This window comes from Geosmithia morbida, assembly GCF_012550715.1.
Source record: "Geosmithia morbida isolate 1262 chromosome Unknown scaffold_6, whole genome shotgun sequence".
Taxonomy (NCBI): Eukaryota; Fungi; Ascomycota; class Sordariomycetes; order Hypocreales; family Bionectriaceae; genus Geosmithia; species Geosmithia morbida.
In genome coordinates this window covers 313,717-338,685 of record NW_023336193.1, presented here as the reverse complement: position 1 = coordinate 338,685, position 24,969 = coordinate 313,717, and the positions used below count along the sequence as shown (strand labels likewise).

At 55.5% G+C, this 24,969-nt stretch overlaps 8 protein-coding genes across 8 annotated transcripts; 5 read left to right on the top strand and 3 right to left on the bottom strand.

Annotated features, from left to right (window-relative positions):
- Positions 1-107: 107 nt before the first annotated feature.
- Positions 108-905, bottom strand: GMORB2_6573 (vesicle-associated membrane protein 7; the record flags this gene model as incomplete). The annotated part of the gene is made up of 2 exons (XM_035468543.1): positions 108-780; positions 868-905. 2 exons carry the CDS (start codon positions 903-905, stop codon positions 108-110), a joined length of 711 nt encoding a protein of 236 aa, XP_035321677.1.
- Positions 906-1,873: 968 nt separating this feature from the next.
- Positions 1,874-4,474, top strand: GMORB2_6572 (ATP-dependent RNA helicase SUPV3L1/SUV3; the record flags this gene model as incomplete). Its single annotated transcript, XM_035468542.1, has 2 exons — positions 1,874-2,233; positions 2,309-4,474. 2 exons carry the CDS (start codon positions 1,874-1,876, stop codon positions 4,472-4,474), a joined length of 2,526 nt encoding a protein of 841 aa, XP_035321676.1.
- A 1,225-nt stretch (positions 4,475-5,699) lies between these two features.
- GMORB2_6571 (PTPc DSPc) lies at positions 5,700-6,587 on the top strand (the record flags this gene model as incomplete). The annotated part of the gene is made up of 1 exon (XM_035468541.1): positions 5,700-6,587. The coding sequence occupies one exon, from the start codon at positions 5,700-5,702 to the stop codon at positions 6,585-6,587; it is 888 nt and encodes a 295-aa protein (XP_035321675.1).
- A 1,040-nt stretch (positions 6,588-7,627) lies between these two features.
- GMORB2_6570 (uncharacterized protein) lies at positions 7,628-9,604 on the top strand (the record flags this gene model as incomplete). The annotated part of the gene is made up of 2 exons (XM_035468540.1): positions 7,628-8,701; positions 9,131-9,604. The coding sequence occupies 2 exons, from the start codon at positions 7,628-7,630 to the stop codon at positions 9,602-9,604; spliced, it is 1,548 nt and encodes a 515-aa protein (XP_035321674.1).
- Positions 9,605-10,542: 938 nt separating this feature from the next.
- On the bottom strand, positions 10,543-14,593 carry GMORB2_6569 (uncharacterized protein; the record flags this gene model as incomplete). Its single annotated transcript, XM_035468539.1, has 2 exons — positions 10,543-13,129; positions 13,200-14,593. 2 exons carry the CDS (start codon positions 14,591-14,593, stop codon positions 10,543-10,545), a joined length of 3,981 nt encoding a protein of 1,326 aa, XP_035321673.1.
- Positions 14,594-15,530: 937 nt separating this feature from the next.
- GMORB2_6568 (uncharacterized protein) lies at positions 15,531-17,231 on the top strand (the record flags this gene model as incomplete). The annotated part of the gene is made up of 1 exon (XM_035468538.1): positions 15,531-17,231. One exon carries the CDS (start codon positions 15,531-15,533, stop codon positions 17,229-17,231), a length of 1,701 nt encoding a protein of 566 aa, XP_035321672.1.
- An 806-nt stretch (positions 17,232-18,037) lies between these two features.
- On the top strand, positions 18,038-20,165 carry GMORB2_6567 (Proteinase; the record flags this gene model as incomplete). The annotated part of the gene is made up of 6 exons (XM_035468537.1): positions 18,038-18,112; positions 18,252-18,435; positions 18,501-19,676; positions 19,757-19,832; positions 19,908-19,968; positions 20,040-20,165. The coding sequence occupies 6 exons, from the start codon at positions 18,038-18,040 to the stop codon at positions 20,163-20,165; spliced, it is 1,698 nt and encodes a 565-aa protein (XP_035321671.1).
- Positions 20,166-23,896: 3,731 nt separating this feature from the next.
- GMORB2_6566 (Choline/ethanolamine kinase) lies at positions 23,897-24,846 on the bottom strand (the record flags this gene model as incomplete). Its single annotated transcript, XM_035468536.1, has 2 exons — positions 23,897-24,624; positions 24,681-24,846. The coding sequence occupies 2 exons, from the start codon at positions 24,844-24,846 to the stop codon at positions 23,897-23,899; spliced, it is 894 nt and encodes a 297-aa protein (XP_035321670.1).
- Between the last annotated feature and the right edge of the window lie 123 nt (positions 24,847-24,969).

Below are 24,969 nucleotides of genomic sequence, written 5' to 3'. Positions count from 1 at the left end.
CAGTCGATTGAGAATTGCTCAAGTTCCTAGGATTATCATATACAAGTGAAGTGGTATCGGACAAAACAAAAACGGCGAAAGATGGAAAACAAAAGCTACGGGGCAAATCAGTTCCCCTTGACGGACATGACAATGACTAGGATGATGATGAAGACGACGAAGCCCAGGAGGGCCATGAGCTTCATATTCTTCCACCACATCTGACGTTTGAGCCCCCTGCTGCGGAGGCGGAAGTCGCGTGCCGTCCCGCCGAGGCGGTCGGTCTTGTCGACGAGCAGATCGAGCCTCTCACCCCTCTCGAGCAGGCTCTCGATGTTCTTGGTCATGATGCCCCTGACGTCGTCGATCTCGCGTTTGGCCGTGCCGATGGCGTCGCTCTGCCCCCCCGCCGTGGCGCCGTACTCGACCATGAGGGACCGGAGGTCGGCGTTGAACGAGGCGGCCCCGTAGTTGGGCATGTCGCCCAGGTCCGTCGACGATGCTGGGAACTGCTCCAGGAACCGCCGCCGGATCTCGAACAGGTAGCCGAACGGGACGCGGCGGCCCAGCGAGGCGTCCGCTACCACCAGGAAGGTCAGACCGCCGGCACTCGGATGGGCCGGGTGGTCCGACGCGGAGTCGGCAATGTAGTGGATCTGATGCTGGCCGTGCGTGTACGTGAGCTTCTGGGACGTGGCGTGCGTGATCTTGGGTAGGATCAGGGACGCCAGCGATGACGTCTGCGATGACGCTGACGTGGTGCATTCTGCTAGGATTGTCGTGTGGTGCGCGATGCAGGAGCTGAGTCTTGTTAGCCGATCGCTGCTCTCTCTTGTCTTCTTCTCCAAATCCCCCTCTTCTCCTCTGCGGATGTGCAGCGAAACGTACTAGAGGAGTGGCGTGGACGGGGTCGAAGAGGACGCCATGGTGACGAAGCGTTTCGCGGTATGCCGCAGTGATACGACGTTGCTGTTCCTGCCTGTCGAGGCGAGTGAGGGTTGATCAGAGGAGGGTAGATTTCGTAGCGTAAATATGATTATGATGAGACAGAGTTGCCAGGCCTGCTTGTCCGCTCTGATCGTAGCTCTCTCGTTCTCGTTGTTGATGATGGATGACTGACGTGGGATGATTGTCGCGCCACAAGAATGCAGTGACAGCATCGTTATTCCCTCCAGCTCTCGGGGTTTGTGGCGTAAGCAAGCTGTCTCACCCCCCTGTGGCTAGTGCATGGTGGCGTGTGGGTACTTGAAAATCTGTACTCTGTACAAGAGTGTCGTATGTCTGCGACGCTAATTCTGCGAGTATCACTAGATGTTCGGACCTCTCTCATTATAATTCCCTCCTTATCTGAGATTGTGATATCAGGACGATGCCGTTTTGCCTTCTCCGAGCATTGACGAGACTTGCTGAGGGAGTACGTGCCGTGCTTCATCCTGGATGTAATATAGAGCATTTCTTCACGCCAGTCTGGTGGTGTACCGAGCAATGACCGCAGCCGCTTCCCTCACAGCTTGGCGAACCCCATTAGTCAATAAGAGCTGGCATTCCGTCCCCGGCCACGATGTCACGTATCTGCCGATCCGTACTGATGCCGCCGTAGGCAAGACAAAACGAAAGGATGTGGCTGACGGCCGAGTTCAAGAGCTCTAAGGAACCTGGGCTCACAAGGTCGTGTCAGACTCTGCCAGCAGGGCACGTGATTCGATTTTAGAGGATTCTCCACTACGCTCAAAAGAAAAACAAAAAAAAAAAAAAAAAAAAAAGAAGAAACGTCACGTTGCATTAGGTACGAATGACAGAAGAAGAAAGGTAAAGGAGAGAGAGTAGAAGTAAGATCGAGGAGAAGTAACACAAGGTCAAGCAGCCTGGTTATGAGGCCGAATCCCGCCGACTCATGTTTGTCGTCTCTGGGAACCTTGCGGGGCTCATCTGTTCGACCAAGCATGCGCTTCACATTGTCGATTCGGCCGCTGCCATGAGACATCTGGTGCCTGCTACGACGACGATGACGACGACAGCCGCAACCATGGCATGGCGACGGCGACTATTCTCGACCACGACACCATTACATATACGACCCAGCGCACCCGTGCTGAGGACCACCAACAGTGGCGGCACCAACAAGAAGTCGGGTAGCGGTACTCTCTTCTTGGGGGGTGGGGCCGATGGTGCCCCTTCCAAGTCCAAAAAACCTACGCGGAATCAGAGCTCCAAGATGGATGCCAGGTTGGAGGACCGAGATCGTGTGGACTCGGTAAGGATACAAGGATGGCTTACTCTCTTCCTCCGTACAGGAGCTAGGTGCTGATACGATGTGATTCCTATGCAGGTCAGCAACGGTCACGATCCCAAGACGCGCATCCGACTGGCCATGAACCAGCACACTGGCCGACACGACCAGTTCCGAAAAGCCGTGCTGGCACGCTTCCAGACGGTACTGAGCGAGCTGGAGGGTGCCGAGTTCTCGGTCACGGGCGTGAGCCGCGACGAGCTCAACCGGCAGGCGGGCCTGTTTATGAACGCGCTCGACGACGCCTTTCTCCTGGCGCAGCGCAACATCTCGAGTCGCGGCAGGAACCCGCTGTTCTGGAACCTGCGAGAGGCATTCATCACGCGGGATGCCAAGGGGGTGACGAACGAGATCCGGTACGCCTTCCAGTCGTTCATGGTGCGCAACCGCTTCAGCAAGGGACTGGAGCTCAACCAGCAGCGACTGCTGGACCTGCGCTTCCCTCAGGAATGGTTCCCGGGGACGCGGGAGATGCAGCGCAAGGTCCACGTGCACGTCGGCCCGACCAACTCGGGCAAGACGTACAACGCCATCAAGGCGCTGGAGAAGTCGCGCAGGGGCGTGTATGCCGGCCCGCTGCGGCTGCTGGCGACGGAGGTGTACCAGCGGTTCACCGCCAAGGGCCTGCCCTGTGCGCTGCTGACGGGCGAGGAGGTGCGCATCCCCAAGGACACGGACCGGTACTTCTCGAGCTGCACGGTGGAGATGATACCGCTCAACTCGCGCTTCGACGTGGCCGTCATCGACGAGATCCAGATGCTCAGCGACCCGGACCGGGGCAGCGCATGGACTACGGCGCTGCTGGGCGTGCAGGCCGACGAGGTGCACGTGTGCGGCGAGGAGAGGGCCGTCAACCTGGTCAGGTCGCTGTGCGCCAGCGTGGGCGACGAGTGCATCGTCCACCGGTACGAGAGGCTCAGCCCGCTGCGGACCATGGACACGGCGCTGGACAACGACTTTAGCAAGCTGCGCAAGGGCGACGCCGTCGTCGCCTTCAACCGGCTCTCGCTGCACGCGCTCAAGCGCAGCATCGAAAAGTACACGGGCCGCCGATGCGCCATCATCTACGGCACGCTGCCGCCCGAGGTGCGGGTGCAGCAGGCGGCCCTGTTCAACGACCCGGACAACGACTACGACTTTGTCGTGGCCAGCGACGCCATCGGCATGGGGCTCAACCTCGAGATCAAGCGCGTCATCCTCGACTCGGTCAGCAAGTTTGACGGCTCGCGCAACCGCCGGCTCACGTACCCCGAGATCAAGCAGATCGGCGGGCGCGCCGGGCGGTACAGGTCGGCCAACAACCCGGACGGCAAGGGCTCGGACGGGTCGCAGCCCAACGTCGGCTACGTGACGACGATGGAGTACGCGGATCTGCGCAGCGTGCAGACGGCGTTCAGGCGCGACGTCGACGACCTGGAGGTGGCGTACATTGCGCCGCCGCCGGCCATCGTCGAGCGGTTCGCGTCGTACTACCCCCCTTCGACGCCGCTCTCCTTCATCCTGAACCGGATCCGCACGGCGGCCGTGGTGGGCGAGCGGTTCCGGCTGAGCGTGACGGCTGATTCCCTACAGATCGCCGACATCGTGCAGGACCTCCCGCTGTCCATCTACGACAAGCTGACGCTGTGCAACATGCCGGTGCGGATCAAGACGGAGACGTCGACGCAGACGCTGCGGGCTCTGGCCGAGATCATCGCCAACAACGACGTGGGCGACCTGCTGTCGATCCGGGAGATACCGCTCGAGTACCTGGAGATCGACATGTCGGACACCAAGAAGCGGGCGCAGGAGTACCTCGCCAAGATGGAGGCCCTGCACACGGCCGTGAACCAGTACGTGTGGCTGTCGTACCGCTACGCTGGCATGTTCCGCAACCAGGGGCTCGCCTTCCACATCCGCACGCTCGTGGAGCAGCGCCTCTCGGACCTGCTCGACCGTCTCGACTTTACGGACAAGGACCTCGAGAAGAGACGTCGGATCGAGCGTGCCCGGGCCCAGATGCAGCAGATCAACCTCGATCCCCTGGACGGCGAAGAGGAAGGTGCGGACGGCTATGCCGGCGAAGCCATCGCGGACAGCACCCCGGAAGTCGAAGTCGCCGACGTTGCTACCACGGGCCAAGAGGATGCCGAGATTCTGGATGAGATGGTGGAAGCATCGAAACAGGCGTCATACCTCCACAGCGTGCGCGGGACCGAACGGTGACGTCTTGTCACCTGAAGCCTTTCTTCACTTCTTGGGGAACGTCTTTTTTTTTTTTTTTTTTTGAAAAAAAAAAAAAAAACCTGTATTACCACTACCATGACGATATGCTTGTATTACTACTACTAAAACTACTGGAATTTGTATGAATAGAATAATAGAATCTGGGCGACTCGTACTCAAAAATTCACAAGTTGGATAATCACTCTGTTTCAGTCAGCGTACAGTCATTCTCCCTCCCCCCTTCTCCCCGCGGAAAAGAAGAGAGGCGTTTTATCAACTGGTTGGGTTGACATCTATATATCGGTATCTAGTCATAAATACACATGACCATTTCCGTATTATGTATGATGCCGTGGCGTTATGACTCTTCGGATCGAGTATGATGCACTCGTCTCGGAATTATGTGTCTACATATGAATATGCATGTACCGAATTCCTGCCATGAGAATGACCACGGTGATAACATGATGATACCAGGCTTCACGTGAATCTGTCATCGTTGAGTGTATTACCCGTATTGCTCGATTACACTATACGGAGCGAGAGTGACCATTGCCTGTAGAAAGCCACAGCCATATATCTTCAAGCAACAAAGGGCCAATACTCCAAGTTTCTGCATCTCTCTGAAGCTTGAATCCAATGTTTGGGGTTAGAAACCCCGTGCTCAGGGTCAGAGCCACATCTGATCTTGGTGGACCCTTTTCTTCTTCTTCTTCTTTCTTCTTCCTTGTTCGAGGGCCTCACACAGTGCCGGTGGTTCCTTCCCTATGCGCAAGGTGAATTTCTACGATTTTATTCACAAAATCGCTCCTCCTTCCCCCGCAGAAAAGTTACCATCCCATCGTCATCTCAGATCGATTCTCCAACAATATATCCCCATACAGCTGATCAATCACCCTTCAACATATTATTCGATCTGTTCACTTACGGAGCTCGAAGGTCATCGGATGTCACGTCTTTCTTCTTCTCCCGGCAATTCCAGTCTTTCTGCTCCCTCCCTGTTCTGCGGGAAAATATTTGATAGCATTGTTCTGACACATTCAAATCAGCAGACAGTGAGGTTTTTTCCGCTAAAAAACAAAAAGGAGAAAGGACGAGAAAAAGCGAGACGAAGATGAGAGATTGAATGGACGATATGACGGAAAGGACAGACAGAGATGAGACCTATCTGGGTGTGGAAAATACCGTTTCTCGGTGTGCCCCATACTCGATCGGGATGCCCAACATGCCACAGACCTGCCCCATCGACCTGGACGCCCTGACGCCCATCGACGAGAGTCACGGCAGGTATGGGAAACCACTTGTCTATTTCGACACCAAGTACGAGAAGACGGATCCGCGTATGCTCACGCCCAAAGAGCTGGCCATCCTGCTCCCCGAGGGCCAGTCTCGGATCACGGCGTACAACAACGTCGCCGGTTGGAAATTCCCCCTGCGCGACACCCCCCAGAGGATTCTTGACTACCTCTACCTGGGACCCAACCACGCTATCCGGGATCTAGAATTCCTCCGGAGCACGGGGATCACCATGGTTCTCGTCGTCCGCAACGCCAACATCTTCACCAAGAGCTTTGCCAGCCTGGACAGGGCCGCTGCCACCCTCGGCATCGTCGGTCGTTACGTCGACATGTACAGTCCTCAGATGATGCTGAGAAAGTCACTGGACGAAGCTGTCCGGATCATCAACGACCACGTCCTGTCCGTTCATCACGCCCAGTGTCGTGGTGGCGGCCGCGCGTCCTGCCCGACCCGGGCAAAGGTTCTCATCACATGCGAGACGGGCAGGATGCAGTCTGCCTTTGTCTTGGCCGCATACCTCATGGCTGTCTTTGGACTCGACATGGCGGATGCCATGAGGTTCATCTTCCTCCAGCGCCCCTGCATAATCTTCTTTACGGATTCTCAGGCAATCCTCGACACGTGGGGGGGGATCCTCAAGGCCAGAGCGTCCGTCGCTAGGGCTGGCGACAGGGGAGACGTGGCGGCCAAACGTCAGCTCGGTGACAACAGCGACGATGATGACGTCGAAAATAGTACGTCAGACCACATGGACTCTGACAGGTTCCTCGGAAGACGCTCGTTCGTTCCTTTCGAAGACAAGAAAACTCTGTGATATCGAGAACATGTGAGAAGGGGAAGGAGAAGTACAGCAACCAGGCACGCCACTTCCCCCCAGGCTTTCCTAGTCCCAACTGGCTTCCGATAGACGTCAGCCGAAGGAGGCTGACAGGGGAAACTCTGGTGATAGTGGCCTCCTGATATGGAGGGAGGGAGCCGAATGAACCGCCGAGCCACATGGACGAGCTGAACAATCACCTTTTTGATACCCTTGGAGTTATTCGGAGAAGAAGGCGTTTTTTATTTTTTACTTTTTTATTCTCTATATCAGTCGACTAAACACGATGTCTACTCACCGTGATATGGAGGAGAAGGTCTCTGAATAGGATCATTGATTATTCTTGTTTCCCCTTTTCTTTTCTTTTTTTGGACGGAATGCTGTTGGCTACGATCCAGGTATAGCCTTTTTTTTTCGGCCAGCCCCTTTTTCTTTGATGACCCTCACCCCCTTTTTTGAGAATTCTCACGATTTGTTTACATTTTTACCTCTACCCTTGTTTCGTTCCTGCACATGATGCCGAGTTTCAGAATTTCATAGACTCGGACAGCCTCACCGAATGAGAGAGAGAGAAAGGGATAGAAGATAGATGTACACACCCAGATCGCGACCCGTGACTCCTTTATACATGAACCTTTTTTCCCAAAGGACAAAGCTTGTGGCCTTGATGGTATCTGTTGTGGTGATCCCCTGAGTTTCATCCCTCCTTTTTCTATTATAAATACCCCCCCCTTCCCTTCTCTTACCCTTCTCCTTTTTTTCTTTTCTTCTCTCTTGCAAAGGTCATCAAGTATCATCTTGTCCTGTACTGGTTCGAACGTCTCTGTTTACTTACCTGCGGATCCCTTTCTGTCGCTTATACCATCTGGCTGCTCAGTACACCCCTTTTCTTTCTACCCCTTCGCTTCTTTCTTTCTTTCTTTTTCCTTGTTTTCGGAACATTGCCTGCCCCATAAATCTTTACACTTCTGTTAAAGTGTCAAGCAACACACCAATCTGTCCACACAGCTCATCACTTGCTCTTGCTGTCCTCGACAATGAACAGCGGCCTGATCCAGCAGCTTGGCGGCATGGCTCCTCCCACGGGTAACACCATGTCTGCGCGAGAGGTTGCTCCTTTTGTCAACAACAGCAGCAACAGCTTCGGCTACATGGGCTCAGCTACGCCAGCTCTGATGGCTAGCAACAACGGCAACAGCAACTTCAACTACATGGGCCTAACTATGCCAGCTGTTTCCATGGCCAATGCCAACAACAACAACAATGACGACAACTTCAACTACATGGGCGCAGCTACGCCAGCTCTCATGGCCAATACCAATAACAACTACGTGGGCACGGCCACGTCAGGTATCGTGACCAATGACCACATCAACCACAACCCTATGGCCATGCAAGCTTCCGTGGTCGGCATCGACAACCTGGCTACAGGCGCACCGCCTCCCATGAGCAGCAACATGGCTACAAGTTGGCTCCAGCAAAACGTCAACTACAGTGCCAACACCTACGCTGCCAACGCAAACAACAATAGCTGCAAGTGCAGCTTCAACTGCAACGGCAACGGCAACGGCAACGGCAACAGCAACCTGAACATGGGAACTGCTTCTATGCAAGGTCCGGCTCTGGCTCCCACACTCGTGGGTCCCAGCACTCAGACTGGACAGACCATCCCGGGAAGCCAGATTTCAAGCTCTAGCATGCCCTATCTCGAGAAGCATCCGATTTGGCGCTCGAAATATTCTCCAAACGTTGCCGTCAAGATCTACTCCCACCGCCAACAGGAGATGGCGGAGCAGCTCCGGGCGTACATGGAACGCAAGGCCAATGAGCTGAAGCTAGACAAAAGATACAGCCATAACCCGGACGCCCTCAAGGCCAAGCTCTGCCGCCTGGAGGCGTACCTGCGGAGGGAGTCTGACATTGTCCGCGAGCTCGAGTCATTGCCAGCCCAGGAGAGGTACCTGAGAGAGCTCTATATGCCTTGGCAACAGAAGTTCCTGCACTGCCAGGTCTTCCCCTTTGTGCCCTGGGTTGAGGCGAACAGGAGGCGCAAGTCAGCCGCAGCTCGACAGGAGGCTCAGCACGGGACGGAGCAAGTCGCCTCGGCTCAGGTACGGGCCACTGCCAGCCCACCGGACCCTACTGCAGAGCTGGAGGCTCATCAGGGGCTCCATCCTCAGCCACGAACGGGGTCTACTCCTCCCTGGAGGACTCACCAGGAGTTTGTGCACCCTCAAAAACTACAAATGCTGCAACTGCAACGACGACGTCAACAACAGAAACTAGTCAAACAGCGAGAAAGACAATGCCTGGATCCCGTTTCCAAGCGCAAGACCCTGGAGAGTCTTCCAAAGCAACAGGAACAGCAGGAACAGCAGAGGTTCCTCCCTCTGGGACAGACTCAGCAGCAGCCCTTCCCTCAGCAACGACAGGGCTCCTCCATTCCTCGGGGACAAACTCAACAGGAACCCCTTTTCCAACAACAGCAACAACAACAACAACAGCAGCAGCAGCAGCAGGGGCTCTCACCTCAGGGACAGACTCAGCAAGAGCCGCTTCCCCAACCGCAGGAAGGAGCGTCTACTTCCCCGGAACTTTACCCCATCACCTCGTGGTCGGACCCCACGACGCTGGAATCCCAAGACCCTTGTTCACCGGCGCAAGCTGAGTGGGAGGTTCTTCCCCAGCAACAGAGAGAGTTTGTCTCCCCGGATGAACTCACTCTCATCTCGCCATCGGACGTCGTGCAGCAGGAACCTCAACAGCATGCTCCGAAAGATGGGCAGGAGATAGCCGCGATTCCACCTGCAGGTTTCACGGACGACGATTTCATCGAAAAGATTCTTCTCCTTCAGCAGTGGACTCAGGGTGAGGAGCAGGTTCAGGAGCTGACTCCGGAGTTGAGTTCGGGGCACAGTTCGGAGCATGAGAAGGAACAGAATCAGGTCGAGGTTCAGGTCGAGGTTCGGGACGAGTTTCAAGGGCAGACAGATGATCATGAGTTCGGTGACTAGGAGTTCTCCGACCTTTTTGATATAAATGTCTACTTAGACGACGCCCGAAAGAGTTGCCAGGATGCGCAGACGCATCAGAAGCTGTAGGAGAAGGAAGGAGAGTGATATGTTACATGTACACTAGCGGTCAGGATCCTGGCAATGGATCTATAACAAGTTTGAAGAATGAAGAGTTTTGGATTTTCGAGAGTTTTCTTCCCTTTCCACCAGTCGTGATTTCAAACCCTTTCCGTCTGCTCCCCCCCCCTTGGTGATTCCTGTGTACAGGTAGGATGATGATGCATATTGTCCTATTGAGATGAGTGGTCTAGTGCAATGATGGTGGCTCCTTCCCTCTCTGCTTCATTCATTCTTTCCTCCTTTCCTACTTCCTCTGTATTTTTCCATCTACTTCTACGTCCTTTCCCTCAAATCTTTGTTTACATCCTTCTCTTGACAACTTATTCCTTCCATGTTACGTATGCTTTACCCTTGTCTGGTATACCTCCTTGCGTCTCTCTGCTCACTCCATTCTTTCCAAGGTAACATTTCCTTGACCCATTCAGTGGATATATGGAAGCGGCACAAAGGGGATCGAAAAGGTCTCACGAAGAGAAGAGCCTTCTCCCTCAATGGCAAGGAGCAATACGACGGGTACGCGCACACCAGTCATCAATGCCTTCCCATAGTGTTGGCATCGCTTCTGCCTCGCCGGACCGTGTCGTTTGATATCCTTGTGCTCCTTTCCACCTTTTCTACACTGTCCGAATAGGTCCTAACAGTTGGCCTATACCTTGGTAGAATACAGAAAGGTAGATGGGTATACTGGTACAAAAACCCCTCGGATCATTCTTCTCCATCTTCTCCATCGAGGCTTCACCAACAGGTCTCAACAGCTGCTTCCTTCCCCTTGCCTCCAGAGAAGGCTTCGACGGAAGGAGGTTCAAGAGTCTCCGACCTCAGGCGGCACTTTGGACGGTACCTGCATTCAACAGCTGAACGCACCTGTTACGAGCCGCTACCTCGTGCCTGCTGCGCTGTATGCCCTGACTGTGCTTCTGCATCCCAAGCGCCATGACACCGGCCGTCTTGCCGTCCCCCCCACCGCTCAAAATGTCGGCGCGAGCTCCGCGGTCGAGCAGTAGGCTGATGGCGGCGTCGTTGCCCGCTATAGCAGCCAGGTGCAAGGCCGTCAGCCCCGCGGACGTCTCGACGGCATCGAGGTCATCTTGGCTGGAGAACTTGCCGAGGAGCTCGTTGAGGATCTCCCGGTTAGCAGGCCAATCGACGTCGGCCCACTGCAGCGGAGCTGGCTCTGTGGCATCGGTGCCGCGGAAAGAGGCATCGATGTGGGCGGCTGCAGCGCGGTGGAGGGCAGTCCACCTCCTTTCGGGCTCGACAATCATGTCCACACGTCTGTGGGCCGACATGCTGCTGAACACGTAGCGGATACGGGCGATGGAGTTCCGTGCGTTTGAGGCCACGACGTGCCCAAGGATAGTGGCGGGATGGGTAAGGGTGAGGTGACCGCTGCCCAGGGTGATGGCGTTGGGGTCAGCGCCCAGGTTCACAAGCTCATCCGCTACCTGGAAAGAGTCGCTCTGGACGGCGACGAGAAGGGGAGATTCGGTGCCGTCCGAGTGCTCCGAAGAGCCGTCGACGGAGGCCCCATGGGCAACGAGACGTCTGATCAGCCGAATGTCATCCTGCCCCGAGTGAGCTAGGACATGAAGGGCGTTCCACGTCGACTCCTTCCCGCTAAAGGGGTTTTTGCATCCTCGTCGGGCATCTGCGCCATGCTCGATGAGCAGATCGACCAGCTTGGGACGATTCCACCTGACCGCCTCCAGCAGAGGCGTGCGCATATCAACACCACATGCCCGGTCGATGTCAGTCTTCTTGAAGCCGCCGACATCTTGCGAGCGGAGGATATGTTCATCGTAGTCAGGCCCCGCTTTCATGGCATCAGTTCCGTGGTTGAGTAGATATTCAACCACTTGATCTCGGGCTAGCGATACGGCAAGGTAGAGAAGCGTTTGGTTGAAGCCGCCGTATCCGTTGCCGGCGGCGACCCTGTTTGCCCTAGGTAGCAAGAAGTCAAGCGTCTGCTTCATCGCCTGATCGTACCCGGGGCCGTTGTAGAGGATCATGTCAAACAGACTGCTCCCCATTACGGCCTGGTAGAGGAGACCAGAAATGGTAATGCCGCGATGGTTGGGTGCTTCTTGCTGGATATTGAAGGCCTCCATGGCACGCATCATCAATTTCAAGCACTCTGGACGAGACTGCGACGCAGCCGTCTCCAATGCGCTGTTTGCCCGGGGCCATGAGGTGCTGCATATCAGGGGATCGGGCATGCTGGAGAGTAGAAACTTGACAACCTGTGGTCGGTCACAATGAGTCGCTGTGTCGACATGGCGCAAGTCAGCTGCCCCGTTGGCCAGATATCTTACATCTCTCATCAAGAAGGAAACACCATGGAGGAACTCACCCCATGCGATAGGGTAACCCTCGGGGAGTCTGTCTGGGATCAAAGACGTCGGAAAGTCGGCATGATGGGCAATCGCACTTGCCGTCTTGGCGTCTACCTCAGCTCCAGCCTCCATCAGAGCTGCGCCCACCGTCTTGACGTCTTCGTCGTCGAACGAAACAAGCCAGTGAAGGGTCGACTCGCCATTCCGCGCTGCTCCAGACGCCGTCGCCCCGTGCGAGGTGAGCCACAGGACGGTACCCGTCTGGCCGGCGCGGCATGCGCACAGGAGCGGCGTCTCTCCCTGGTCGTTGAGTTGGTCGACTTGCAGGGCGGTGAACCGATCTAGAAGAGCCTCGATGGCCTCCGTCTGGCCGCAGCTTGCGGCCATGTGGAGGATACGGTCACCCCTCTTGTTGACGGTGTAGTCGGCGATGCGGCTCAGACGAGAGAAATTCTGGAGTAGGATGGGGATGTTGCCAAATGTCTTCATCCAACTCCCGTAACCGAACCCGTGAAGCATGGCCTGCTCGAAGAAGAAGCCAGCGCCTACCCCGGCTAGGGCGTTTCGTATCGACTTCTTCATCCCCTCGTACTGGCTCTCCGAGACGGAGGCGAGATCCTCGAGGGCTACCCTGGAGCCACGCATCGCCATCAGCTTGAGTGACTCTGCGACGCCTCCCAGGTCTTGGAGGGGCATTCCGATGGCCCGTGCGATGCGGTAGCCGTAGGCTGTCGCCAGCGGGTGCTCGGCCCTCCAGGCGGCCGAGAGCCATCGAGACGCTTGTTCGAGGTCTCGGTCCACGCCGTATCCGTTGATGTAGAGGGACGTGAGAAGGAAGGCCTCGGGCGGGTTGATCATGTTCCTGGCGGCTTCTGTCTGGCCCCGCTGGATGTATATCCTCGTGAGGTACTTCTGCACCGACGGATCCATCGAGGGCCAATTGTGCCAGGTGAACTTGTGTTGCTGTACGCCCAGTAATATCAGACTCGACGTTCCAGGAGTTGCCGGTGGAGAGGTATCGGCGTCGTGACTTACATTCAGATTCGACGTCAATACCATATCGGATCCCGACCTGTCGGGTGTCAGCATCGCAGATGCTTCGACGGGGCGACGCTCATGCATGGATCGATATGGGCACTTACATTTCTTGGGGAAACTCCCCGCTGTGGCCAAGAGCGGCCATGATTCTGTCGAGAGCCCTCTGTCCTGGCTCGTCAGACAACCCGATAGCGACGGCCTGCTGCATAGCATCGTACAGACCACACCTCTGAACGGTCTCCACAATCTGCGGATGGAGGGCCTCCAGCATGGAGAAATGCGCCGTAGGAATGGCGCAGAGAACGTCTTCGACATGGCCGATGAGAGCTGCAGGGTCCTCTGTCTCTGTCTGCGTGTGCATCCTCTCCAAGCGCTCTTGAAGGGAGGCAAGGTTAGATGCGAGCTGCCGGGGGTCGCCGCAGCTGGCGGACTCGAGCGCCTTCAGATACCAATGCGAGATGTGCGCTGCATGTGCTGCTAGCTCCCCGGCCTCCTTCATCCTCTCTGCCTCGGCATAGTATTCCTCCCCATGCTTGGCAGGATCGATGAGAATCCTGAATATGTTCTGGCCATGGGCAAATGTGCACCAGATGAGGAGAGCCAGCGAGTACACGTCGGTATACTTGGCATCCGACACCTTGACCGCTGCCTTGGCCTCGGGCGCCTTCCATGGTCGAGTGCCTCCCAGGTGGAGGACGTCTCTGCTGGTGCCCATGACGGTCGAGTACCCGAAATCGCTCAGTTTCGCTATATACCTGTGCTCTTTGTCGGGGAAGACGAGGACATTGTCCGCCTTCATGTCCCCGTGAACGACACCGCACGAGTGCAGCATATGGAGGCCCTGGCAGACGTCGAGACAGAGCTTGCGCCGAGCTTCCAGTCCGAGACACTCCCTCTGTTGCAGGTCCGAGAGGCTGCCGAACTCGGCAAACTCGACGACCAGGACAGGAAGTCTCTGGGACATGTCGAACGGGTTGGCACCCCATGCCAAGCCGAGAAAGTCGACGAGGTTGGCGTGCCGAAGGATGGGCCGGTGCGCCGACAGGTAGAGCTCCATGACGGCGGCGTTGACGGCCCGCCGCGACACGTCGGTGGCGGCCTCCCCCTTGTCGGAGAAGTCAATCATGGCGACCTTGTAGGCGACCACGTCTGGGAGCTTGCGGTCATCCTCCATCTCGACCGTGAATCCGTCCAGCCTGACGGTCCTCTTGATGGGCTTCTGCCGCGGGATCCGACGTCGGTAGACGGAAAATGTCGCGCCCCTCCCGGCAAACGAGGCGCTGTCCACGGCCTGAGCGGAGGCGAAGACGGAGGGGACCGACGTCTTCACCGCATCTCGGGCCAGGAATGCCCGGTAGGCAAAGTCCAGGGCTGTCGGGGTGAATAAGGCATCGTCGTCTACGGGAACTGAGGTATCGGACGGTCTGGCGACGGCAGGGTCAGAGGAGGCTGGGCCGAAGGACGTCAGGCTTCTTCCGGACGACGATGATGAGTCCATGGTACGTCAAGCCGCCGATTGGGGATAGGGGAGAGTAGATGGGACTTTCCCAACAACGACTGTCATATCATGGCGCCTCTGGGCGGGACCGGTGTATAAGAGTCTAAGAGTCCAGAATGAGAGCCGTGGCATCTCACTGCATGTACCGAGGGGGTCCATGCGTACTCGCAGTAATAATGATACGGCAAATATATCGGATCGCCCACAGCCCTGCAAGCTAGTTGATATTCAAAAGCCACGGATCCACCTTTGCTTACACGGCCATCTCATTTGCATATATGCACGACCCGATATTCGAAATATCAATAGTGTATTATCATATTATCATTACATCTTGAAACGGCAAGGCGGAATCCACCCCGCCCTGCCACCGGTGGGTTGTTGACAAAGTCCGGAAGGCCGAAAACTAGGAACTTTGACTGTTGAATTCGTCACTCTACGGAGTAGATGTGTTTGGAATACCCCCCCCCCCCAAAGGTCTTTGCATTCTTATCAATCTCAAATCATCCATCATGTCATTGTAAGGAATCGAGCCAACGGGATACGGAAAGCCTCAAGACTTCGTGGGCGAACACACTGACCCCTTGAATAATAGTATTACCGTATGATATATGATATATGCATTGGAACAGATGCAATATGATAATTATATCATTGCTACTGCATCGCATCCCACATCCCTGTAAGCCACATGCGCCCCCACCTGTACCGATATACGGATGAGACCCCCGCACTGATACAGGACCAAAGAGGGTCTCGGATAAGCTTGATCTGCCCCGTTCCTTGTTTTTTTTTTTGTTTTTTTTTCTCGATTTCTCCTCCTTGCATTCTAGGCAGGATATACATAGTAATAATACTACGGTCCACAGATGGGGAGGGAGGAGAGGTAACTTGCAGACTTCTGCTTCGTCAGTGTATCCGCTTCTCTGTACAATCCATGGATCCAGGAACGGCCTTGGCCGTTGTGTCGCTCTCATTCGAGGTGTTTGCCGGGTGCATCAAGGGCTTTGTCATGATATCCGATGCCCGGAATATGGACAAGGATGCGGCCGTCGAACGTACCAAGCTCATCCTGCAAGAGTACCGGCTCATCGAGTGGGCCAGGGCCATAAACCTCGACTCCCCGCCTAGCCAGCCGTCGTCGCCCCTGCCCAGCAGGCATCCTGCTGCCCTCATCCTGCTTCAGCTGGAGCAGCTGCTATCCTCGACCGAGACTCTCAGGAAGAGGTACAAGCTGGAACTCGTCGCGCCACCGGACGGCTCCGACGATCTGGTCCTCTCCGGGGCGGCAGACGAGTCCGCATCTTCCGTCCTGTCCAGCATCGTCTCGACCGAGACCAGGAGAGGCATTCTTGAGAAGTCGTCCAAGATGGGCTCCGCGAATCGGATGCCGAAGCGGCTGTGGTGGGCGGCCGTCGACAAGAAGAAGCTTGCACAGCTCATACAAGAGGTGACGGGACTCGTCGATGGACTCTGGTCTCTCCTGGACATCTCCCATCGGGCGCAGACGTCCCACGCTGTCAACGAGACGCTGCGGCTCACCATCCAAGCGAGCCATGACATCAAGGGTCTCCGGGACCTCCAGGCATCCCTCTACGACGCGGCTACAGCTTCCGGCATGAGGAATGGACTCGCCGCATCCGCCGGCCTCAGGGCGCAGCATGCCACGCTCTCACTACGCACTCGCGGCGGGGTGCCCTCCGTACCGCCGCGGGCCCCGGCTGTCCTGGATCCAGCTCGGCTGAGCAGGATCCGCATGCTGTCGTCCACCATCGGATCGGCTCTGTACGAGGGAAGCCCGGTGTTGATAGAAGAGAAGCACGTGGTTACGCGGATGAAGGCCAAGCTCAGGTCGCGTGTCGAAGGGCTCGCGGATCTCCTTTCCCAGCCTCCCACGCCGACTTTCCAGACGTTTCCCTGCGTGGGGTACACCGAAGAGCAAGCGGGGTTCCGCCTGGTGTTCCGGCTCCCCTCGGCCGGCGGGCAGCCTCAGCCCCTGCACAACGTGCTCTCGAGATCCAACGGGTCGCTCCCCGACGTCGGGACCCGGCTCCGTCTGGCAGCGCAGGTCTGCCAGACTCTCCTCAGCTTCCACACAGCCGGCTGGCTCCACAAGGACGTGCGATCGGAGAACATCATCCTCGTCTCGGACGGCTCGACCGCAGTCGACGGCGGCAGCACGGCAGGCCTCGGCCAGCCCCACCTCTGCGGCTTCTCCTTTGCCAGGCAGGACTCGCCCACCGAGATCAGCGAGCAGCCGACGGCGGACCTGTCTCGGGATATCTACCGGCACGCCATGGCCCTGGGCGAGCCGTCCGAGGCCTTTGAGCGCCACATGGACGCCCACTCCCTGGGCTGCGTGCTGATCGAGATTGCCGAGTGGACGCCCCTCAAGAAGATTGTCAGGAAGCGCCTGGAGCCCGTCGCCGGCGCTGGTGTCACACTGTCTGACGTCGCCGCTCTCTCCGGCTGGCTGCACACCCGATACATATCGGAAGGAGTGGCGGGGTTTCGGCTCGGGGCCGCTTTCACGAGGATGCTGTCCCTGTGCATCCCCGCTCCGGGTACGGACGTGAACCCGCCGGATCTGTCCGACTTCTACTCGGCGCTAGAGGGCATGTTGGACGGTGAGATATGATGCTGAGGCACAGAGAGTGCGCTTGGAGGGAAGGATGCCATACTCTCTCTGCCGTTGCGGTGGGCGGGAGAGTAGAGCTGTCCTCTATTGTGTTCCGATAGTGTTGCAGAAAATCTACTCCTAGATCAGGTAAGCGGGACTCGACCAATAAGAGCGTCGAGTTCTGCGCTACGATTATAAGAAAAGACAAAAGAGTTTACGCTACATAACACCTTACGTGCCTTGAACGTATGTATATATGCGTGTTAGTAGCGTATCCTTACTAATGCCTCTATATACTCTTTAACCTACTAATAGTTAATTCCCGCGACTATAATAAACGCTACTCGAGAGAGGTCTTATATCAGATCCTGCTCTCCTCCTATAAGATCCCGACACCGTCCTTATGAAATCTAGCACTCAAGGATATTTCTGCTCGTCAGGCTGGTTAGGCCAGCCCGAGCAACCCAAAAAGTATGACACACAAAGTATAAGTGTGTGAAACAGATGAATGATATTCCTCAAATCTCACCGCCTCTACAAATCATCTTATTTTGGGCATCACTATGGCCAGCCTACATTGCATTGAGGTCTTACAGATAGATTGTGCCCTATCTATAGCTTTCTTTTCAGATTTCTCTTTCCCGTCGAATAAGCTCTCTGCCATAGAGCCCTGGTTATTCACACGTATTCGGTATCTACAAAGCTTTCTATCGTAAACGTTCCCAGCTCCAACCGCAGCATCCCTCGGCTACATTTCAGGACGCGGCACCAGCCCTCTTCTATGCTCTCCCGCTATACGTTTGCCTTTACGTCTTGCCTTAGCCATGACACAGTGGTGGAAAGCTGTCCTCGTCCTCTCCATACCGTGCTGCCTGGTCACATTCGCTCCCTACAGTCGGGTCAGCCCAGATGAATCGTGCTCGCGGCCATACCCCGCGCGCGAAACTGGGGGGGATTTATGGCACGACGTGGGTCTCATGCTGTTTCCTCTCCTACGTACGCACCCACTGATGACTGATATTTCCTTTCCTTTTTCAGCTTATCCCGTCCACGTCGCTCGACTACCACGATTGCTACGATGGCCTCCAGTGCGCCCGCTTGGAGCTTCCCATGGACTGGAAGGCGGGTGGCCAAGAGACAGTTTCCATGGCCATCCTAAGACGTCCAGCCAAGGTTCCCGTCACCGACCCGCGATACGGTGGAGCCATTCTGATAAATCCAGGTAAAAGTTTCCTCTTACCGTATGACTTCAGAGCCCAGAACGATGCGCTTACCTACGACGACCAGGTGGCCCGTCCGCGTCCGGGGTCGTCCACACTCTCCTGAGAGGGGAGATATTCCAGGAAATCGCAGACGCATCGGAAGATGATGAGCAGGGTCTCTTCTTCGACGTCATCGGGTTTGACCCTAGGGGTATCGGATACACGACGCCCAAACTCGTCTGCTTCCCGGACAACCTTTCCCGTCACCACTGGAACATCCAGGGCTCCTCGAGCGAGGCCATCTCCTCGACAAAGGCGTCGTTCGCAGCAAAACTATCGCATGCAGAGTCTCTGACTCGGGCATGCATCGACGGGGCCGCTGGAAATAATGATAGCGTTGCCTACTACATGAATGCGGCCCCCTTTGCCGAGGACATGGTGGCGATTGTCGAACGGCATGGTGAATGGCGGGAAAAGACAGCAGCCGCGTTGCTCGGCCTGAGAAATGTCGATGACCTGCGTCGACGAGACCTGTTGGTGGAAAACGGGGCGTCCCCCGAGATGCAAGCTGCTTGGCAACGCACAAAGTGGCATGTCGGGAGGGAAAAGCTTCTCTACTGGGGCATGTCCTATGGGACCGTCCCCGGGCAGCTCTTTGCCCACCTGCACCCGGAACGAGTCCACAGGGTCGTGCTGGACGCCGTGGTGGACACGGACGTATATCTTGGCAGCAAGTGGGATGCTCCGCTCGCCCAGGCCGACGACATCCTCGACTACTTCTTCCACACCTGCTCACGGTCGTCTTCGTGCCTCTTCAGAAGGGGGGACGAAAGGACTACACGGTCCCGCTACGACGCCCTCCTGGATTCTCTTGCGCGGAGACCACTTCCCGTTTCATCGCGAACCCTCGCACCCGACGTCATCTCAGCTTCAGACGTCCGACGCCTCGTGAGGGATTCCGTCTACACGCCGCTACAGTATTTCGAATATCTCGGCAAGGTCCTCGTCGATCTCGAGAACGGGGACGGGTTCACCCTGGCTGCCAGGAAGCAATCATTCCAGAAATCGCCCAGCTTCGACATAGAGATCCTGGCGTCCATCATGTGTTCCGACAATGGCGTCATTGACGGCATGTCCGACGACTCCTTCTCCGAATACGCTGAATCCCTAGAGAATCGCAGCCAGGTGTTGGGATGGTATTGGGCCGAGATGCAGATGCTCTGCAGGTCTTGGTCGATGAAGCCGAGATGGCATGTTGATGGTATTTTGGCACCTCTAACCCTTGATCTTCTGGAGCGGTAACAACGAAATCGTCAAGGCTCGTGCTTACGGGAAAAACAGGACCCCTTGGCGCCAACACGACTGAGCCCATCCTTCTCATCGGCACCACCCTGGATCCGGCGACGCCACTCCACAGGTATGGTACACGATGTACATGATTTGCTACATCATGTCGAACTAGCGAACGGACAGTTTCCTGACACATCTTCAGTGCCCAAAAGGTTTCGGGCAGATTTCCCGGTTCCGCCGTGCTCCATCAGGATGGAGTTGGGGTAAGACGCCATCATCCGCTACTGACATGCATATAGGCATGCAAGGCGGCCGAAGCTGACATGTGAAGCAGCACTCCTCACTGAGCGCCCCCTCTTCGTGTACGGCTAGGACAATTCGAGCCTACTTTCAACATGGCAACGTGCCTCCGCCGTCGAAAAAGTGCGAGGTAGATGCTGTACCGTTTCCTGATCCCTGATTACGCGGATAGGTTAGGGCAAGATGGTCCGCAACTACCCCCGAGAGGTCGCGGAAAGCTGCTGAGGCTCCTGCGAAGGATTGGTCTTGGGAATTCGAGCCACCTGCCCTTGGTTTGGAAGATCATCACAGCCAGTCAGATCAGCCGAGCTTAGAGGATAAAATGCAAAAGGCTACCCCGCCCATGTGTTATCGGCGGGCGTCTTGGTTGGTCACAAGTCGCACTTGCATCGATCACAAGAGGTGCCATCTCGGCCACGTCACGCTCATGTAGTCAGAATCATCCGTCTCGGTTCATAAAGGTTAGGCGACACTTTCCGACACACCCCCGCCAACCGCCGTCCTTCCAGCGCGGCCGGTTCCCAAGGCGTCTCCTCTCTCCTTCTTCCCGTGTTTCCCTGCCATTTATTAGGGCCTCGATCCCCGGCACAGCCTTGGGCCGCAACCGGTGTTGGACACGACCGCTCTGTCTTTCCACTTGGTTATGACCGCCTAGGAACCGACAACTCACCTGCCTCGTCGCACTGGACCGTCTGCACTTTTTTCGGGGTGCCACAGGGGAAAGACGGAATGTCCTCGTCGAACCCCGAGCCGGTAGCCATGTGCCCCATGGCCTGCTTCCCATCCGCTCCGCCGCCGCCAAAGCCTCCTCCACCAAAGCCTCCTCCATCAAAGCCTTCTCCGAAAGAGCCTCCTCCAGGCAATCCTTCTCGCAGAATCTCGCCATCCAGAGATACCGAGCAAGACGAGTACGAGAAAGCTTTGGCAGATATCACTTGCTCGTGTGGCTACGGCTACTACCGCAGAGACCGCAGCTGGGTGTCTGGTGCAGATGTGCGCGCCGGACTGCAGCCAATGAGGAACGGACACTATCTGCGAATGGACGGGCTCGGGAGATGAGGATCCTTACATTGATCGATGTTTTGATGTGGTCGGACCGATATGTCATGTCAGATCATGGAGGCGACCGATCTGCGCGAAGTTGGCTGTCACGGTGCATCTCAGGTACCTGGTCAGATATACGGGTCTTCCCTACGTTTATATCCGTTTTCTCGTTTCTCTTTTGTTCTGTGTTTTCCGATGAAGTCGGCGTCGAAGACTCGTCCCCCTCCTCCTTCTTCTACTTCTTGCCTTCAACCTACCTTGGTGTCAGGGCCATCGGAGGAATCTTACTGACGTGGGGCCATCAGGACGGAAGAGATCGTATAAGGAACCGCCTTCCTTATAGGACGAGGAAGGGGGTGGATGATCAATACACTATTATCCCCTACGAGTCATAGTAAATCAGTTCACAGCCTAGGTAAGCGGGACTCGACTATAGTAACGTCAGATCCGTCGTCCCTTCTAGCATAGACACAACAATAATGACTATATGCATTCACTGGCAGACTATAAGTGCTGGTATTGACGGTGAATCTATTGATATCCGGTCCATCACGTCCACGACTGCCTCTTCCTTGAAGGGGCAGGTATGCTATATCGTATCGATCTAGGTTTTCTGCTTCTTCTTATAGCTATCGCGATGCTACGAACCTAGCGTTGATACGGCCGGTGCTGCCCCCGACGGGGCTAGGTTATCTAATATTCCGGCTATGCCAGCATCTGGTGATATGCACACAATAAGACATACCAAAAGAGACGAACATTTGTCAGGGACTTGGGAGACACAATGGAGAGAGTGATGAAGTCGTGCAGCCAAGAGCTGAGAAGGAATCAAGGTAACTATCAGGGTCAATTTTGATGATTATCTATTCTCTATCTTTTTTTTCTTCCTAGTAGCCCTCTTGCGACCTCCTCGTACTACTTCTATTGAAGCATGGATGCTGTGGTTGATGATGCTGGCTTTTCCTCAGTCCCCTACACATTTCGTGGCCCACGAGCACAGGTTCCCGCCGGCTGCTCAGACTGAGGCCAGCGACTACCCATCAAGGCTACAATGTGCCAGAAATTTGGAGCCAATTGCGCTGCGAAACAGGAGTCTTCAGCGCTCACAGGGGCTGACACTCGCCGCTATCTGCTACTGAGTCTACTAAGCGCGCCGCCTGGAGCGCCTAGAAAAGCGGCAGAGGTAGTCGCCGATTTCGGTTCTGAGTGCTTGACAAGCTCGTTTCGATATAAGTTGAAGCCGACCAAGATGACACGAGCTCCGGTTATTGATGAACGGGCGCAAAGCAGCCTCAGAAGCCATTGGATTTATCCATAGGCAATTCAGGGTCGAGCCCTAACATAGACAAACCTTTTGGGGGAGCTGGTAGGTACGTAGAATCGGCACAGGGGACCCGGCAGAGCCTGCAACTAGACTATGGTCGTATGACCGCGATCTACACGACGCGGCAGCCAATGATAGACAGAGGTTGAATGACAAAGCAGGGGTATTGGACGCAGCTGATCGACTGTTGCCCGTGGGGCACCTTGGATCACCGTTCGAGCTTTTCAGCCAAACCCCGCTTGCTGACGATAGCCTACTAGTCGCTGCGGGCATGACCCACCATTATGAGTTGAAGGCTTGGGCTGGAGCTCCTGTCACGGACCCCTAGGGCCGATACTATAATGATTGCGAGTTGGAAGAAAGCATTTCATTCATGGTAAGTTGAGGTATGCAGGGACTTGCGAGAGGTAGTCCATTGGGTTCATGCTGTGACGAATCGTCGCCATGCAGCCTAACGGCATGTTGGTCGTTTACCAGCAGAAGGCTGTCATTTAGGGACGCGTCGGTGGTCAAAGGACCCCGCAATAGGCGCTGTGGTTGGTCTCTGGGTATAGGGCCGAAAATAAACTTATCCCAGTTCCAGTTGTAGCAATGCCTCATCCATAACTGTAGCCGCCGTGTATTCTTTCCAATACCCACCCACTCGCGCCCTGAAGCGTACCAACCTTTTGGGATGACCAGGTATTTGGACGATGACTATTGGATATCACCCTGGTGCCGTGCGCTTGCTGAAACGACAACAATGTAAAAACAAGCATGCACTGAGATTGTTACCCTCAAGGCTTTTTGATACAAGTACCTGGATTATCTGCGGCTTCTTAATGGATTCGTGTTTGTCAGACATCAACTTCAATACCCGCGAGTTCCACGGTCTGACGAACGGAGGAAAACCTACTCTATATCGATTCACAATTGCTCGAAGGTGTGTACATCTGCCAGTCTGTCCGTTGGAGATCACGCTAGCACAAACACATATCGCAGCCTGCGAATTACTCTGTGCTCCCACCACTTCGTCAGTCAACATGCCGAGCAAATCAAAGTACAAGGTCTACAATCGCCGTCTACAAGGGTGATCCGTTAGATTACTCAAAGTGGAGGCACACCGGACTCTGGTTTGTGCCTGAGGAGGGCTCGACCAATTACTTCTATCATGTCAGGGGCTTGACAGGGGAGTTCGAGTTTGGACGTCGCAAGAATTTCGATCCCACGACATCTCGGACGTTCGCCAAGAAGGTTAGAGTCGGCAAGACTAAGCATTCCGTGGCGTCCTCTGAGATTGACAGCCTGATGGAGTCGGTTCAAGTCTCGAACGATGATCCTGAATTCAACTGCCAGCAGTGGGTTGACTGTGCCCTAAATACACTATATCATGCCGGTCACATCACTTCAGAACAATATCAGACCGGGTTGAATAACATGATTGATGCCACGATGGAGGCAGAGGACGAAAACAACGCGTACTGAATAGGGCTTTGGAGATTGCAGATTGTGGCCAACTCTAGATATGATGGCGAAATGGCTGACTACGTATTCTGAAATTTTGACATTGCGATGAAGTCGACCAGTTCCTCATGGTACAACTCGGGGAAGATCTCCTGCGCGTACAGTTTCCAGTCTCTGTCCGCGGTGCGCTGGAAAAATTTGACATACTCCCAGTATTCCGGATACCACCCGCTGTCCTCCCAGTCCACAAGCCCCTGGATTTTCCCATCCCGCACTAGGATGTTCCTTGGTGTCAAGTCGCAGTGAGAAAGGACAACGCGATGGCTGGTTCGCAATCGGCGAGTGAATGCCTCCCGCACAAGCGGAGGCGTATGCTCGTAGAGAGCTGCTAAAAGAAATTCGTTGAAGGCCTCTTCGTCTTGACACGGCGGCGAGTGATAGGTGAAATGTACTCTCGTGTCGCGAATTTCAGTCCCATCACAAGCGCCGATGAGATTGGCTGGCGGAGCAACGGACCGCATCTGTTCGACGATTATCCGAAGCTGCCTCGCTATGTCCTTCTTCTGGTCGATCGTCATGCTGGGCCAAAGCGTATCAAGCGATTGTCCATGAACGTAGCTCATACGAATGCTTTGGCCATCGGGAGTTGTATTCGCTTCAAGAACCCGAGGGGCGGGTATCCCAGCAAGCACGGCGACTCTGAGCGCCTCTGCCTCGCCCAGGGCAATGCGCTTCCCAGATTTCACCACGGTGTCGTCAGAATGTAGAACGACCTTGCGACTGAACATTTTGTGCAAAATCTTTGCGCCTATTCCACCATGTAAATCAATGACCGCGCCATGTGAATGAACCGTACAAACCGACCTGACTCGATTTCATTCTCTGACTCAGACTCATCAGAGGATCTCGCCTGCCCTTTTGCTTTCCTCTTTTCCCTCAGCTTCGCGCTGAGCGCGGACTCTCCCGGTTGCTTCCCACGGGATCGCGACACCGCATAAGTTACGGGTCTTGAAATTTGAGATTCGTCCATGGTATTAAGGATGCGAGAAAGCAGTGGAGGGGATAGACACGAAAACCAATAGCAGGCGGAGGTGCTGGTATACGTAGGGTGTTGGTCGTAGGGCAAGATGCGGCTTTGCGGCCCGAATTAGTG